The sequence below is a fragment of the Triturus cristatus genome, chromosome 8 (assembly GCF_964204655.1).
Source record: "Triturus cristatus chromosome 8, aTriCri1.1, whole genome shotgun sequence".
Taxonomy (NCBI): domain Eukaryota; kingdom Metazoa; phylum Chordata; class Amphibia; order Caudata; family Salamandridae; genus Triturus; species Triturus cristatus.
The window spans coordinates 1,256,043,461-1,256,060,446 of record NC_140591.1 but is presented as its reverse complement, the minus strand read 5'-3'; the positions used below and the strand labels follow the sequence as shown (position 1 = coordinate 1,256,060,446).

Here is a 16,986-nt window from a genome sequence, read left to right as displayed (position 1 = left end):
AGCCTCTCAATACTTTGATGTATATGACCTTGCCTAATTTTACACTCAACAAAACCACCAAATAAATGACTGAAGACTGTGATTTATTATCCAATGCATGAATTTTATTTTAACACTGTACCTCTTTTCCCTTTTCCTCTATGGTCCTCCATAAGTGGTTATAATCCAAAACTGCCAATGGGTTCCACACAGGAGGGAATGCACCATGGAATGCATATGACTTTCCCTGAAAGCAAGAATAAAAAACATAGTTATATGTGCCCTATGTAATTAGGAAAATAAATAATTTCACTTTGCAGCATGGTTATTTGTTAGAGTGAATCATTTTTTCACACACAGCAGTAAGCATGCCATGAAAGCTCTGCTTCAATGCTCTTCCTTATATCTCTATAAATTGATGAACAATTTGAGATCAGTTTATTCCAACTTTTAACAGTATTTGATAACATGCAGGCATACAACACTTAGCATGCCATTGTAGGAATCATCATCTCTGCCATTACGAAGGGATAGGTCCACACAGAACAGTGCAAGAAACTACTTACCTTCAGGAGACTTCTCAAGACCTGGCACTTTGAATAGTAGCAGCTTCCCCCTCCCCCCCCTCCCAGCGCCTTGAGACCCTCACGGGTATGTAGTGCGCTTTACAAATGCTATGATTGATTGATTGATTGATTGACTGAAGCAACAACCACAAAGACCTGATGGGACACACTATCATTGCCCTGATTCTAGCCACTTATGCTTCTTTCATAGTTGATCATGCACTATTGGGTGCTGCCACCCTTAACTTGTAATAGATAGCTGTTTGTGAGCACATGATGATACAGTGGCAGGTCAGGTGGTCACAGTATACAAGTGATGATAGAAAACATTAAATCAGAGGGTCTAGACTACAGCATACTCTTGATTCATATGACATTTGAAAAAAATAACATATTAAGAAATTCAGCAATTACCTCAGTTCCAATTTCACCATGGCAGAGTATATAGTATTTCTTCATTGCAGTACTCACAACACTATCACATTCAGAGCTCTGCGGTTATTGATTTCAACATTTATCCATCTTATCATCTTAAGGCTCCAGTGAATCTTGTTCTTTTCAAACCACGATTCTTCACAAGGCTGGGCTCTTAATAGTAGAATTAAATGTTTGCGTGGTTTTCTAGTCACTTTTGTTTCTACGCTCAACTGCAGCTGAGCTTCCTATGTGTAGTGCAGTCCATGGAAGATCTATGTTTCACACACGATTGGGATTATAGACGATGAAGACCTTTTACTGAAGCCCCAGATAGACACATTGACTTTTTCCTGTTTTTTTCAACTTCGAAAAATAAAAAAATGAGGAAATACTTTTCCATCGAGCTCTTCATTCAGATCATTACTTCCCTTGTCATGCACTGAATTGACCATGCTACATCTCTATTTGGGCCTTCTCATAGATTTGAGTAGGAGGCTCCAGCTGGTCCAAAACCAGGCAGCTATATTGGTCTGGCATCAGCCTAGATTTTGCCACACCAAAAGCGTGCTGGAAAAATTACATTGGCTCCGCAGAGAACCCTTTTCAAAACTGGGTGTATCATTTTTAAATCATGACATAGTAAATGCTTAGCTTTTGTAATCTCAGCAATTCGGAATTATATTCCAAAACACAATCTTGGGTCTGCGCTTCGAAATATTTTGAAAGTCCTTAAATTCAACAGGAAGAGATTGGGTGGAACCAGATTTGTCGTACTTCCTCCTGGTCTTTGGAATTCTCTTCCCTCTAACATCAGAGGGATGACCTCCTATACAAGCTTTAGGTCTCTGTTAAAATCCTGGCTTTTCAGACAGGCATACGGTAAAAATTTCAGTCTCCTGTGCCTCTGTGTTTCGCTACCACCATGAAACATTTTGGTATATGTGAGGTTTATAAATATGCTGTAACATAACATAACATAACATAACATAACATAATATAACATGACATAATCATATAACATAACTTAACGTAACATAACATAACATAAGGCTAGCACATCTGTCAAGTCTGAGGTAGATATATAGGATACAGAGAGTACAGTCTGCTCAAATGTATCATCGCTATGCCACCTCAATAGTGTAAATTAATATATGAAAAAGCAACTTTTGCATGTATACAAATAACAAAACAATCTAGAGCACTACACATGTATAGTAATTCCGATCTGCCAGTCATGCAGATCCAACTTTAAATTTCAAGCATTCACATCCAAAATTTGTTAACACGCAGGTCAATCGTTGAAAACATAGCCAACACGTGTTTCGTCGTAATGACGACTTTTTCAAGGCTCGTCACTCTTTTAAGCAAGGAAGTCAAGATAAAATCTTCCTCTCATATGTAGAAAGGCCAGACAATAAACTCTGTCCTTGGAGCCCCAAGGACTGGAAAGTCTATGCAACGGTCTGTGGTGTAGACCTCTTTAATACCAAGTGCTTATGTTAGAATTGGGAATCTCTAGTTGGCATAGGTATGCACTTGCGACAAGCAGGGACTCTCAATTCTAAGTCAGAGTAAGGGGATAACCCTTTCAAATAACCCCTGCTCACCCTTTAGGTAGTGTGGCGCAAGCAGTGAAGACTATTCTCAGAGCGTCCTAGGTTAAGCATTTGTGAACACATACAGTAATACAATGACACACCACAAATGGACACCAGTCAAGGTTGTATCAAAAATAGTTCTCTTTATATAAGGCTTAGCACAAGACCAGAATAACGAATAAAATGACCACAGTATTATTTTACAGTTCAATGTTCTTGTAAAAAGGCTTAAAATACAAAAATAGGCTTCTTTTAGTCAATTCTGCTTCTTTTCAGGCTTTGTACGGTTCGTACCTGGGTGTGCGACTCGTCCGCATTAAAAACAAGGAAAGTACGAGTCAAACAATCGGTGCGGACTCCGGGGTCCGTAACATGCACGCTGCGGTGCGAACAGAACAAAGTACCTTAAGTTCAAGGGGTCTGCGACGGACAGTGCGGGACAAATTGATGGGTCCAGGTCGTAGTTCGGCAGCGTATTCAGATGCTGGTCGGGTCGCGGCGTCGGGACGCGGCATTGGTACGGGACCTTCAGGGATACGTGCGGATGGCCCGTATCAACTTGCAGAGGCTGTGCTGTTCGGCGTTCGAGCCGTACCTTCGGTGCAGATAGGCAGCGACACTTCTCGGCGCCGTATAGCGTACGGGGAGGATCAGCGTGATGCGGCTTCTCGGCTCTGAGTACGGCACGTGGCAGTACGTTAGCAGCGTACGGACCGTACCTGCGGGACAGTGAAGCTTGGGTCCGGCGTACAGGATTAGGCAGCCAGGGTTGTACGTCTCGAATCGGCGGGGAAGGTTAGGTGCGATGCGGCCAGGAGGAATACGGTGCGTACTAACGCTTTTGGATCAGCGTAGACACACGGTGCTGGGCGGCAAAGACACGGCTTCGCGGCGGATGGGGTACGAGTCGTACTGGGGCCAAATCCAGCGGGAAACAAGCAAATATTGTCCAGGCAACTCAGTTTTGGAAGGCAGATGAGTCCAATGGTCCTGGGACTCAGTTCAGGGGGCAAGCTCTTCTTCCAAGCCCTTGGAGATTGTTGAAAAACAAAGTGCAAAGTCTCTCTTGGTCTTTTCCTCTCCTTTCTCAGCAAGGCACCAACTGCAGGCCAATCCCCAGGTTAGGGAAAGTTACTCCTCCTTCAGCTTCTTCCAGGTCCTTCTGGTCAGGCAGAGTTTCTTCGTGGTTCAATCAGGATCTCAGCGCTCACCAGGCGCTAGAAACAAAGTCCTTGATAGATCAAGAAAACAGCAAAAAGGCCCCACAAAGTCCATCAGGCATCCAGGGGCTGGGCAGGGCCCAGGGAGGCAAGCCTTCCCCTGGGCCCCAGCAGCAGCACGCCCCTGGTAGATTCGAGTCAGCGCAAGAACATTTTCATGGGGTCACAGCCCCTCTTTTATACACCAAATCCTTTGTCCTCAAAGGTGCAGGGAGGGGCGAACCAGATGCAACTGGTTCCTGAGCACTTTGTTTTGCTCAGCCCCTCTCCCTATTCACAGAGCAGGCCAGGGTCATCAGCTGCACCACAGGGGGCGGAGCCAGCATTGTGTGAGGAAAGCCCAGCCCTATTCAGGTCCCAGGTGTACTCCTCCCACCCATCTGGCTGCCGATCTCCCCATTCACCACTGGGTGACTCCTCCTGACTCTGGGGATTCCCTAGCCCATCACATGACCTCAGGCAGCCAATCGCCAGACTAGGCACTCATCTCACACTGCACACAGAAATGCCCACTTCTAGAAGTGGCACTTCCACACTAGGTACATTGACGCCGCACACATCATCGCGCAGCATTCACTCTCACGAGTTTGCACATATCAAACTCGATCCTGCACTCCCCACGCATCAGGAACTAGCAGGGACACATACATTCCCCCATGCATTCCTATGGGAGGGCAGGTCAGTCTCACTAAACCATACATAGAGCGCACGCGCTTTCCACTGGGACACAGTGTGAAATCGCCTAGAGGCCTAAAACCACTAGTACAACACAGGAAAAAGGCTAGGATAATACAAAAAGTTCTAGGGGTGAACTTGACAGAAGGGCCAAGTCCAACACAACCCCCTTCCAGCCAAAACGCAGGGTAGACCAATCACCACCGTGATGGTCTTCCCTGCTTGGGGCGATAGGACACGAACGCAGGCCCGCACTGCAGGGACACCCTCCGGTTCTACGCCATTCTGAATCAACATGGTTCCATCTTTAAAAAAAAACTACCGAAAAAAAAACTCAGGCCCAACTAGGCTACTCCACTGGTACTACCTAGTTGTCCATGGCCAGGACCAGGCCAGAGGCCACCCAGACACCACTGGTCCTTGCCAAACCCAGAGTGGGGGTAGTAACCCCTGGCACACAAGCCATTCTCCACTCTCCCTCTCAGTGTAGTTCCAAACTACCACTGATCCTTCAACCTAGGGTCCGCACCCTCAGGCTGACCAGAGGTCACGGGCAAGAATGCCCCACCCTACCTCTACTTCTAGGGTTCCGCACCCTCCCAGGGAAGCACCCACCAGAACACAACTTATCCCACCAGTTCAGGACCTCTCTCCACCAACTGGTCTACCACCTGGGATCCACGGGGGTCAGAGGCGAGGACTCCCTCCCTCTGCACCCCCTTCCACTGTAGAGCAGGGTCTCTTCACCCAAGATGAGCCTCCCCTGCCCTCAGGACTACAGCTGCCCTTACGTCCAGATCCGGAAACACCGACTACTGGCTCCCCAACCGAGGGACGTACCCTTTGGTCAGATGCCTGGCGAACCAGGAATTAACGAGGGTGACACATAACTAATGGGTCGTGTGACAGTCTGCCTGGTGCTGATCTCACTACCTCCTGTCCATCTGACAGTGCGTGCAGACCCCCCAGGACAGAAGTGGTGACACCACGGTCACTCAGTGGCGACTCAGCCCTCCCGGCTGCTCCCTGACCTACTGCTTCCCACTGGGGAATCCCTCCCCCTCTCACCCCTCCCTCTGGACTTCCGCACCCTCCCAACTGGAGCGGTACCGCCAGACACCAGGACTACTGGAGCTCTGATTACAGACACTCCACGTCCTCTAGACACTGGGAGATCCGACTCAAATGACCTATTGGTACAGCCTAGGTCCCCGACCTGATGTTCCCTAAAGAAACCATCCAGGCCCTGAGACTGGGTTTCGGGCACCTGGAGACACGCAGTCCCACCCACTCCTTCTCCGCAGAGACAGGACGTGAGCCCCTACACCGAGACCTAGCTGGGCTACTCTGAACCTCTTCCACCACGCTGGGCTGGAAGATACCTCAGCCACTCCTTTTGGAATCACTCCCCAATGCAAGTTCCCTATCCCAGAGAACTCACACTCAATCAACTAGCAAGCTCCTTATTTCAGAGAACTCACACCAAAGTATTCAGCAAGCTCCTTATTTCAGAGAACTCACACCATTCATCCACACACACACCCCCCAGACTAGTTAGACAGTTTCTACCGCCCCTGATTTCTCAACCTGACCACCACGTGAAACAAGTACTATTACTCCAGGAACTGGGAATGGGACGTTCACATTCATCCAGCGCATTACACATTCATCCCCACCCCTCCCAAGACTGGTAAGACAGTTTCTACCTCCCCTGATTTCTCAACCTGACCACCACGTGACACAGGTACTATTACTCCGGGAACTGGGAATGGGACGTTCACATTCATCCAGCGCATTACACATTCATCCCCACCCCTCCCAAGACTGGTAAGACAGTTTCTACCGCCCCTGATTTCTCAACCTGACCACCACGTGACACAGGTACCATTACCCCGGGAACTGGGAATGGGAATACATGCACTGGACACACATCTGCTGCCACCACTGGATCCCACCCTACTGGTGAATCCAGAAACATATTTCCACAGAAATGACACTTAAAACAAACTTAGAACAATAATCCCTTTCCATTTCCATTTGAAGCTTTGCCATCTCCACTTCATGTGCTCTTGCAGCAATCCTGTCGGCCATCTCCTCTGGCGACAGGCCTCTGCCAGGCTCAGAAGCACCTTCTGGGGGTATCACCTCCAGCACATTATCTGGGAACTTGGATTCGCACCAGGCCCTCAGCGCCTTGGTATACTGCTCCTTGTTTTTCAATCCAGTTTGGTTAATTCTGTACTTTGAGAGGTATCCTTTCAAGACTTCACTTGTGCACCTCATCAGTGCCTTCTCCTCCCAATCTATGTCATCAACCCCAGAGAATATAGAGGACGCCCTGCCTCCATTGACTGAGCTAGGCATGTTTTCTTAACGAGGAGATTCTTCAGCAAAAACAAAAATCAATACTGTGTGGTTGCGTTATCGGTCTGAACTCACTACGTGGTGTTCACTCACTCACTGTACATGAATCACAAATGCAAATTCAAATCCTCACCGCTGACCACCAATGTTAGAATTGGGAATCTCTAGTTGGCACAGGTATGCACTTGCGACAAGCAGGGACTCTCAATTCTAAGCCAGAGTAAGGGGATCACCCTTTCAAATAACCCCTGCTCACCCTTTAGGTAGTGTGGCGCAAGCAGTCAAGACTATTCTCAGAGCGTCATAGGTTAAGCATTTGTGAACACATACAGTAATACAATGACACACCACAAATGGACACCAGTCAAGGTTGTATCAAAAATAGTTCTCTTTATATAAGGCTTAGCACAAGACCAGAATAACGAATAAAATGACCACAGTATTATTTTACAGTTCAATGTTCTTGTAAAAAGGCTTAAAATACAAAAATAGGCTTCTTTTAGTCAATTCTGCTTCTTTTCAGGCTTTGTACAGATCGTACCTGGATGTGCGACTCGTCCGCATTAAAAACAAGGAAAGTACGAGTCAAACTATCGGTACGGACTCCGGGGTCCGTAACATGCACGCTGCGGTGCGAACAGAACAAAGTACCTTAAGTTCGTGGGGTCCGAGACGGACAGTGCGGGACAAGTTGATGGGTCCGGGTCGTAGTTCGGCAGCGTATTCAGATGCTGGTCGGGTCACGGCGTCGGGACGCGGCGTTGGTACGGGACCTTCAGGGATACGTGCGGATGGCCCGTATCAGCTTGCAGAGTCCGTGGCATTCGGCGTTCGAGCCGTACCTTCGGTGCGGATAGGCGGCGACACATCTCGGCGCCGTACAGCGTACGGGGAGGATCAGCGTGATGCGGCTTCTCGGCTCTGAGTACAGCACGGTGCAGTACGTTAGCAGCGTACAGACCGTACCTGCGGGACAGCGAAGCTTGGGTCCGGCGTACAGGATTAGGCAGCCAGGGTTGTACGTCTCAAATCAGCGGGGAAGGTTAGGTGCGATGCGGCCGGGAGGAATACGGTGCGTACTAACGCTTTTGGATCAGCGTAGACACACGTGCCGGGCGGCAAAGACACGGCTTCGCGGCAGATGGGGTACGAGTCGTACTGGGGCCAAATCCAGCGGGAAACAAGCAAAAATTGTCCAGGCAACTCAGTTTTGGAAGGCAGATGAGTCCAATGGTCCTGGGACTCAGTTCAGGGGGCAAACTCTTCTTCCAAGCCCTTGGAGATTGTTGAAAAACAAATTTCAAAGTCTCTCTTAGTCTTTTCCTCTCCTTTCTCAGCAAGGCACCAACTGCAGGACAATCCCCCAGGTTAGGGAAAGTTACTCCTCCTTCAGCTTCTTCCAGGTCCTTCTGGTCAGGCAGAGTTTCTTCGTGGTTCAATCAGGATCTTAGCGCTCACCAGGCACTAGAAACAAAGTCCTTGATAGATCAAGAAAACAGCAAAAAGGCCCCACAAAGTCCATCAGGCATCCAGGGGCTGGGCAGGGCCCAGGGAGGCAAGCCTTCCCCTGGGCCCCAGCAGCAGCACGCCCCTGGTAGATTCGAGTCAGCACAAGAACATTTTCATGGGGCCACAGCCCCTCTTTTATACACCAAATCCTTTGTCCTCAAAGGTGCAGGGAAGGGGCGAACCATATGCAACTGGTTCCTGAGCACTTTGTTTTGCTCAGCCCCTCTCCCTATTCACAGAGCAGGCCAGGGTCATCAGCCGCACCACAGGGGGCGGAGCCAGCATTGTGTGGGGAAAGCCCAGCCCTATTCAGGTCCCAGGTGTACTCCTCCCACCCATCTGGCTGCTGATCTCCCCATTCACCACTGGGTGACTCCTCCTGACTCTGGGGATTCCCTAGCCCGTCACATGACCTCAGGCAGCCAATCGCCAGACTAGGCACTCATCTCACACTGCACACAGAAATGCCCACTTCTAGAAGTGGCACTTCCACACTAGGTACATTGACGCTGCACACATCATCGCGCAGCATTCACTCTCACGAGTTTGCACATATCAAACTCGACCCTGCACTCCCCAAGCATCAGGAACTAGCAGGGACACATACATTCCCCCATGCATTCCTATTAGAGGGCAGGTCAGTCTCACTAAACCATACATAGAGCGCACGCGCTTTCCACTGGGACACAGTGTGAAAGCGCCTAGAGGCCTAAAACCACTAGTACAACACAGGAAAAAGGCTAGGATAATGCAAAAAGTTCTAGGGATGAACTTGCCAGAAGGGCCAAGTCCAACAGCTCACTATTGTCAAAGTTCTCCACCATGTTTGGTGGGAACAGTAAAAAAGCGCAGGCTAAGATTGACCCGATATGTAAGTAGTGAGGCAGTAACAGCTCCCAAAGTAACTCTAGTGCTCTTGTAGGCACTTGGTATTAAAGAGGTCTATACCACAGACCATTGCATAGAGTTTCCAGCCAATCTGCTAGAGACCGACCAGATGGACACGAGGTGAGCAGTGGTCAGGAGGTCTCTACGGACTAGATGTGGGGGATTGTAGCACGAAATCTAAGGGAACAGGAAGCCACACATGGCCATATATTGTGCTGCACCACAGACAAAATTGAAGAATGAATAGAGTCTGCTGACTCAAATCATGATCAAGAGCCCTGATGATATCCGCATGGACGATACACGTTGGCTGCGCTGAGTTTACTACTTTCGAGGAATAACACTGATTGAATAAACATTTGGATTGAAATGAAATGCAAGACTCCCAAGTGATTATTTGGATGGAATGAGTTATGGAATAAAAATTACTATTCTTGGAAAGAAAAATTATTGATTGATTGGGACACGCTCCTTTTCTTCGAAAGCTGGACATTACTTGAAAATATACTGGGGAGGAGATGTTTACATATTAGTCCTGAAAAAAGTGTTTTTTGGTTAGAAAATTAATCATACCACCCTTAAGATACTGTCATAAGTGACCACGTGTCTATTCCACAGTTAAAAGTTTCTATAAAATACATAAGGTTCTGCAATTACATGGACTGCATCATATATTTGTAATATCATTTCTGCAATTGTGTCATTCTCCATAGAGAACTTCTGAGCCATACTGGGTTCACACAGGACAGGAACTGAACAAAAGGTGTAATTTAACTGCTGGCAGCTATTGGCCTTGAGCTTCCTATACAAATGTAATTGTGTATTCTGAAAGCTGTCCCTAACTAGAATAGTCTGTAATACAACTATTATGAAAATTGTTGCATCCCAGGATATTCCACATATTTTTTAGTTTTTTATACATGAAACAATCTTGAAAGCTATGAACCATGAACTTATACATTGCAATAGTCCTAGGAAACAATACATATAGTAACTCACATCGCACTCTAGCAAGTCGCAATATTGATTTAACACTATAGCCACTATAAAATGTATTCTGTATGTTGGTGTGTCATCTAAAGAGTAACCAATAAATCAAAAATCAAAATATTCCTGACATATCTCATTTATAATTTGCTGAAAAGCTTCAGGTGCATTACATAATCCTAAAAGCATTACCTCAAAATCGATGTGACCTGGTCTTGTATTCCCTGCCTTCCACTCATCCCCTTGTCTGGTCCACAACAGATTATAAAATTCTGCTAAAAGCATATTGACGAAGGTGGGCACTTCCTGGACGTCAATCAGCAATTCTTCAGTTAATGGTAGAGGATAGTGATCTTCAATAAATATATCATTCAGGACCTTTGTAATTTATGAATGAATGATGATCAATTGTCCTCTTCCTTTACAAAATGTAACTGCTAAGAACATGGAAGGCTGAATAAATATTATCTGAAGACCTTTTGAATCCAGAACTACCTAAACAATGTTTTTCTTAAGGCCCAAATTTACTTGATAACAAATGTATAGCACAGTCACATATCCAACGTATTAACAATTTCATCATCTCTGACCTAAATACATATACAAATATTTGGGGCTCTTCTGACAACACAACTTGCACAACTGCCAATCTTTTCACAAAACTTCCTTGTGCTGAATTACACACTTCTTTATTCCAGTTTGACAAATGATCTTGTTTCTGAGCTAGAGTATTCCCATGTTAATCGAAAACGGAGACACCTAAATGAAGACACAGTGGATATTATCTGTGAAAACTATCAAGTCACATTACAATACCCATTTCAAATTGGTCGTCAAACCCAATGTAAATATGGTTCCATGTGCATTTATGACCATCTCTCATTTGTTTTTGTCTTTTATAGAAGTACTTGATAGTGTACAGAACTTTTTAAACATTACCAGCAACAGCTTTAACAATAAGAAATGTTGTGGGCTGGGTTTGGGGACTGGGTGACAATGACACTGTTTTGTGCAGTACTACAGAACATAATAAATTATGTCACAATTAGTATTGGGACCCATGGAGCACTCTGCCAACATGACAGTATAATGAATTGGTAAATAAGATGTTCGCTGTAGGGATGTGTGCACCCTGTAGGTCACAAGTTCAAATTATGTGATAGGCAGTAATGTTTGCAGTAATGTTTTCACCCCTCTTAGGGAACCACTGATTTATTTTTATAATGATGGCTGTTGTGTACAATATTGAAATATAGCATTTCTATTACCTACATCCGTTGACCTGAACCTCTCTCTGATAATGGCTCACTAGCATGAAACCCCATGTCTCCTAAAGGAAGTCAATCTTGTTTGCAGAAAACTTGCTACTCTAGTAATGGTACAAAAGGGGGTGGTGATGGACGGAGCATCAGAACCAATCAAACACTCACACCCAGTCAGCAGATCTGGGTTTGATCCATCACCGTGTACTGGGACATGAAATACAGCTCGGCCAATCACCTTCTATAGTAATGCGTGTTCTGTTTGGTATTGCAGCGTATCATGCTAAATGAAGCATCTCAAGAAGCACCCTAAGTCAGAAGGCAGTATTGTAACCATTCCAATTAATGAAATGCTCTGAAACATTGCTCTCCAAAAATGTGTGTATGAGCAGTAGATGGATCACTAGAATCCCCTTTTTGTGTTCTGTCTGGCCCCCCGATTCAATCTTTTATATTTAGTGGGAAAACAAGAACAACAAAATGGAAGGTCTTGAAAAGACCTACGCATTTATTGGGTCTATTTTTGGGAGAGAAGGATGACAAACTTGTATGTGCCTAGTCTAAAGTTTGATTATGGGTTTATGTTTCAATTTAATATCCTTGCTGTATTCCTAATTTCAAGAGGTTTTGCCTGATCTCCCTTTGAAGAGCAATCAATTTGGAACTTGTAGGAGTGGGTGAGATGCTAAGAGTTCTTCCCTTTTTACGTTGCATGGGTATCAGAGCCCACAGCTTCATTTTAAGTGGTGTGCCCTCTTGGTTTAAGGCTAAGTACACTGCCACAATGCATTGGTAGATACTGAAAAATAGCTTAACTTTTGACAGACATCTATGGAGGCTGCTTCAGCTTATCTAAGAAGACCCTCACTCAGGGATGCTAATTGTGTCACAATTTCTTTCAATGATCAGCCTATTGAATCTCACCAGGAAGATGACTCAAAAACTGCTGTTCTTAACTATAACAAAGGTTTAACATTAGTTTTTATAATGTAATTGCAATGTTTTTTAAAATTTGAATAAGAATGTATTTCAAAGCATACAGTTGTGTGTCGAGTGGAGCGTTGTTAAGTGGAGTGTCGTGCAGTGGAGTGAAAGAGTGTCTCGTATACTGTAGTGTAACAGAGTCTAGTGTTGTATCGTGGAGTAGAGTGGAGAGGAGAGTGGTAAAGTGGAATGGCGTACAGTGGAATAAAGTAGAGTGGAGTGGCGTAGAGAGTGAATTGGGGTACAGTGTAGAGGCATGCAGTCAAGTGGCATGCAGTGGAGTGGTTTAGAGTGAAGTATTGTATAGTGCAGTGGCATACAGTGGAATACAGTAGAGTGGAGTGGCGTAGAGTGGCATAGAGTGGAGTGAGGTAAAGTGTAGTGGTGTACAGTGTAATATCCTAAAGTGGAGTGGCGTACACTGCAGTGGCATACAGTGAAGTACAGTGGAATAGGATAAAGCAGTTCAACGCATGTATTCCTTGATATTAGCAGGAGATTTTTAAAAAGCGTAGTCACCTTAGCAACAGAACCTTTTCCAGAACACTTACAAGCGCAAACTAGGGATAGAAGGATTCCAGTGGTGCCAGGAAGCATGGTGTGCCACCTTATGCGGATGACATGCTGTTGTTCTTGAAGAATGCGGAAGAGGCTTTCACGATTGAGTATCTGGATGATCAGGGAGTGCCCAACCACCAAGCACAGCGGACATGCTCTAAGTGAGTGGTCCAAGTCAGTCACCATCCTTCATTAATCTGCAAGAAACCGGCCTAATCCAAGCTTCACTGCCTTTGGAGGCTGTGGAGGTTCTTACGCCAAACAGATGTGGGCAGAGGGTGGCCCTGCTTGGGGAAGCAACCGGGAGTGGGTGCTGGCGGCTCCCACGAGGCCTGCAGTGGATGCAGAGAGAGCGCCTTTCCCTCGTCCCACATGACATGGATTCCCCTTCTTTGATGTAGAACTCTCCAAACTGATCCAGACCCCGCACAGATGCACGGAAGCAACAAGCAAGGCAGCAGAGACAAGGGAGTGGACTAATCCCCAGGAGACTTCAGCAGGCGGCAGGGGAGGACAAGTGCCAGGTGAAAGGTCGGCTGCAAACGTGATCGCTCCACCTGGGCCGGCTCGAAGTATATGGCATGTGGGGGTAGCCGCAGCTCCCCCTCCACCCCAGATGCCCAGTACCACAGTGCTGGTGACTCCTAGGGTGTGTACGGGGGAGTTGGAGGGGAGACTGGGCCCTGAAAAACTGCCACTCACCAGCCAGGAGCACCGGAAAACACACCACCTCCTGCTTCTCTTACCACAGAGAAGAGGATGAGCAGCTGTAGTCCGGCTGCCTCATGCCACGAGAAACAGTGTACCCAGGGGGCCTGAGGACACTAGAGACCGGAGGATTAATTGCCACCTATTTCTCCACCACCAGGAGGCCACGTCAGCCATGGAGATCCCAAACCCTGCCAGTGCACATTAGTCACTCATGCCGGCCCAGGGGTTCACACCCTATGGACTATTGATGGGCTCTTACAAAAGAGGGCCAGCTATTGGGCAGACAAGGGATACCACCACCAAATCATGGGCAGCAACAGGGAGCTGAAAGACACCACGGGGAACTGAGGGGACACCAAAATGAAGAACCGCTGGGTGATTCCCCCGAGCAAGTTAATCAGAACCAGTGGAGACCATAGTGAGACACTGGACACAGACAAATGGTGCCAAATCCTGGTGGCCATCACAGACACACGCACAGTGGAGGAAATTAAAATTGACACGCTGGCAGTTGAAGACCAACACATACTAAGGACCAGAATCAAAAGAAATGATGATGAGCTTGGAAACTTCCTTCCACAGACAGCCGCCATGATTAAGACCCTGGAGGACTTTAGAGAACGGATCAGCTTTCTGGAGTAGCGAGCGGAGGACACTAAAGGGTGAAACAGAAGGAACAATATCCATATTATAGGCCTCCCTGAGAAGTTGGAAAATACAGATGCTACACCCTACATCAAGAATTGCCGACGAACTACGGTTGTCACTAAAGGCCTATTGAAAACTTTTGTGGTGGAAAGCGCTTATGAGGTCCCAGCTAAACCCCCAGCAGCTTCACCGAGGCCTGTTGTGGCCAAAACTTTGAATTTTCGAGACTGGGACACAATTCTTAGAGGCACTGGAACTGGGCCTCCCTTGGTTATTGACAATGCTAGAGTAATTATTTTTCCTGACTTCACGATGGCAGAACAATGCCACAGGGCCACGTTACCAGGGGAGCAATAAACAGCTGCATGAACTCAGACTAACATATCCTTTGCTCTTTCCCTTGAAGCTGAAGGTCCTGGTTGATCAACCAACATTTTTTTGCTGACCCAGAGGAGACCTGGGCTTGGAAAGACCAATATCGGGCGGAATCGAACACCGAACCGAACAGGAGGACATCAAGCCCACCTCTGCCGCAGCAGAGCTCCAGACACTGTGTAAGTAAATTCTATGTGAAACAGTTGGGAGCCGCCCCTTCGAGATCCCAGATAAAGGTCAAGAGCGAGGTAGCCATCGAGGACATAGTTTCTATCTCTACATCTAGGAATGTATTCAACACACCAAATGATTCAGATGCCGGTGACGCCTCATGTGTTTGTCCTTCAATCACCCCTCAAACCGCAAATTAACTAATGTAACCCGGGATGACCCCTTCTCAACCCTCAGGGGCAGCACCCACTTTGGGTATTATGTAAAGCATATTGTTTAACACATATCAACACACAAGGGTTGCCCAGTAATCCTCTCTAACTGCAGTGCAACAGCAACTCAAATGCCTACGCAACCGCACATTCGCAAGCGCTGGTTTCTTTATCTACAAATCTCCGGATCAGAGACTGAGTGACAAGGAGGCAGGCAGTACCACTGGGGCCTTCTTATTCGAAGGCCCGGTTTCAAATGGTCACAGTACTCCAAGGCGATAGCCCTTTTTTTCTCATTTGTTTAAATTGTAGTTGTTGTTTGTACTTTATACTAGTTTTGGTCAATTGCATATCTTCGATATCTGATTGGTAGATTACAACATTAGGAAGGATTAGCATTCGGGGGTGTCCACTTGACAAAATCATTAGGGCAATACTCACTGACACACACATGGAAAACCAAAGGGTAGTATTTCAAATACGCACTGAGGCATGATGATCAAAGGGTTACCACCTGGAATGTACGAGGCTTGGATACAGTCACCAAGCAATATAAGGTCCAATCACAATAGCGGCGCAGGGGGATACAACTAGCATTCATGCAAGGAACCCATATATCAGTGGAGGAGAGAAAAAACGGCATAATGAATGGAAGAGTCAATAGTTTCATACTGCCCACTCAGCCCATGCAAGAGATGCCACAATATAGGCTTGGCTAGAAGCAGCCTGAATTAAAGAAGAGTAACCATAGATCCTCAGTGCTGATTTGTTCTGCGTAAAGGGAAATCGGCTTGCCATCCCATGGTGCTAGAGAGCATTTATGCACCTCACGTCGACCACTTAGCCTTCCTCATTTTATCTCCCAAAAATTGGCCAACTGGGTAACTACACCCTGGGTATTGGTGGGAATTTTAGTGTATTGGATCCAACCTAGATCGCTCCCATCCATCCTCGCCCTCCTCGCCTGCAGTATGCAATGCAAAAACACTGTGTGCCTGACTATGGTAATGGACCCTAGTAGATGCATTATAAACTAGGAATGGAGAGATGGAAGAATACTCATTTTACTCCCCCCATATCCCCCACACAGACTACGTGTTCGTTTGGAACAGATAGTGTGCTCCAGCCCACTACAGTCTTCAGTCTCGCACACAAAGTGGTTTGGTATGACGTTGTCTGATCACAACCCACTTGTGGTTGGTTCTACTGGGGCAGGGTACCTTCTCTAATCCCTACCTGAAAATTCAAACCATCATGGCTGAAAGATCTGCCTTTTAAGAAAGAAATAAGGGAGGCTTATATGCAGTAATTTCAAGATAACGATAACACTGCCTCATCCCCGCTGATAGAGTGGGTGGTCTTTAAAGTAGTTCTGCAAGGAGTATGCATTCAGATGTCATTGGGCATCCATGGTACACCACGATCGGAAAGTGAATGGGTGGAAAGCTCGTTTTTGTTACTGGAGCATGCAACTATGCAGACTCCAGAGCAAACTGGCACTGTCAATGAGGCCAGACAAACATACAAAGGACCGTTTGAGCATCTATGCTGTTTAGATCAGGCAATCTACAGAGCCGAATCCCACTTAGAGGGTGAAAAGGTGGGTCGACTCCTGGCATGGGTACTGAAACCACCAAAACCCACAAATGCTCATATCCACTATCGTGACTGTTAGAAATGGGTCTTCTGGTTGGCTAGGGTATGTACCTAAGCCAGGCAGAAACCACAACTGTAGTCAGGGCAAGTAAGCTACACACTAAAGATAAACTGTGCTCACCCTCTGGTAGCTTGGTGCAGAGCAGACAAGCTTATCATCGAAGCCAATGTGTAAAGCATTTGCACAACACACTCACAGAGAAACA

The 16,986-nt window shown here is 46.5% G+C and overlaps 1 protein-coding gene across 2 annotated transcripts in view; it reads right to left on the bottom strand.

Moving 5' to 3' along the window:
* The window catches only part of LOC146805677 (amine oxidase [flavin-containing] A-like), a 675,430-nt gene that overhangs the window by 335,310 nt on the left and 323,134 nt on the right, over window positions 1-16,986 (bottom strand). For both annotated transcript variants that reach the window (XM_085622952.1, XM_085622951.1), the window contains one exon: window positions 122-226. In XM_085622952.1, coding sequence (XP_085479078.1) covers window positions 122-226 — 105 coding nt within the window. The remainder of the gene's footprint in view (window positions 1-121; window positions 227-16,986) is intronic.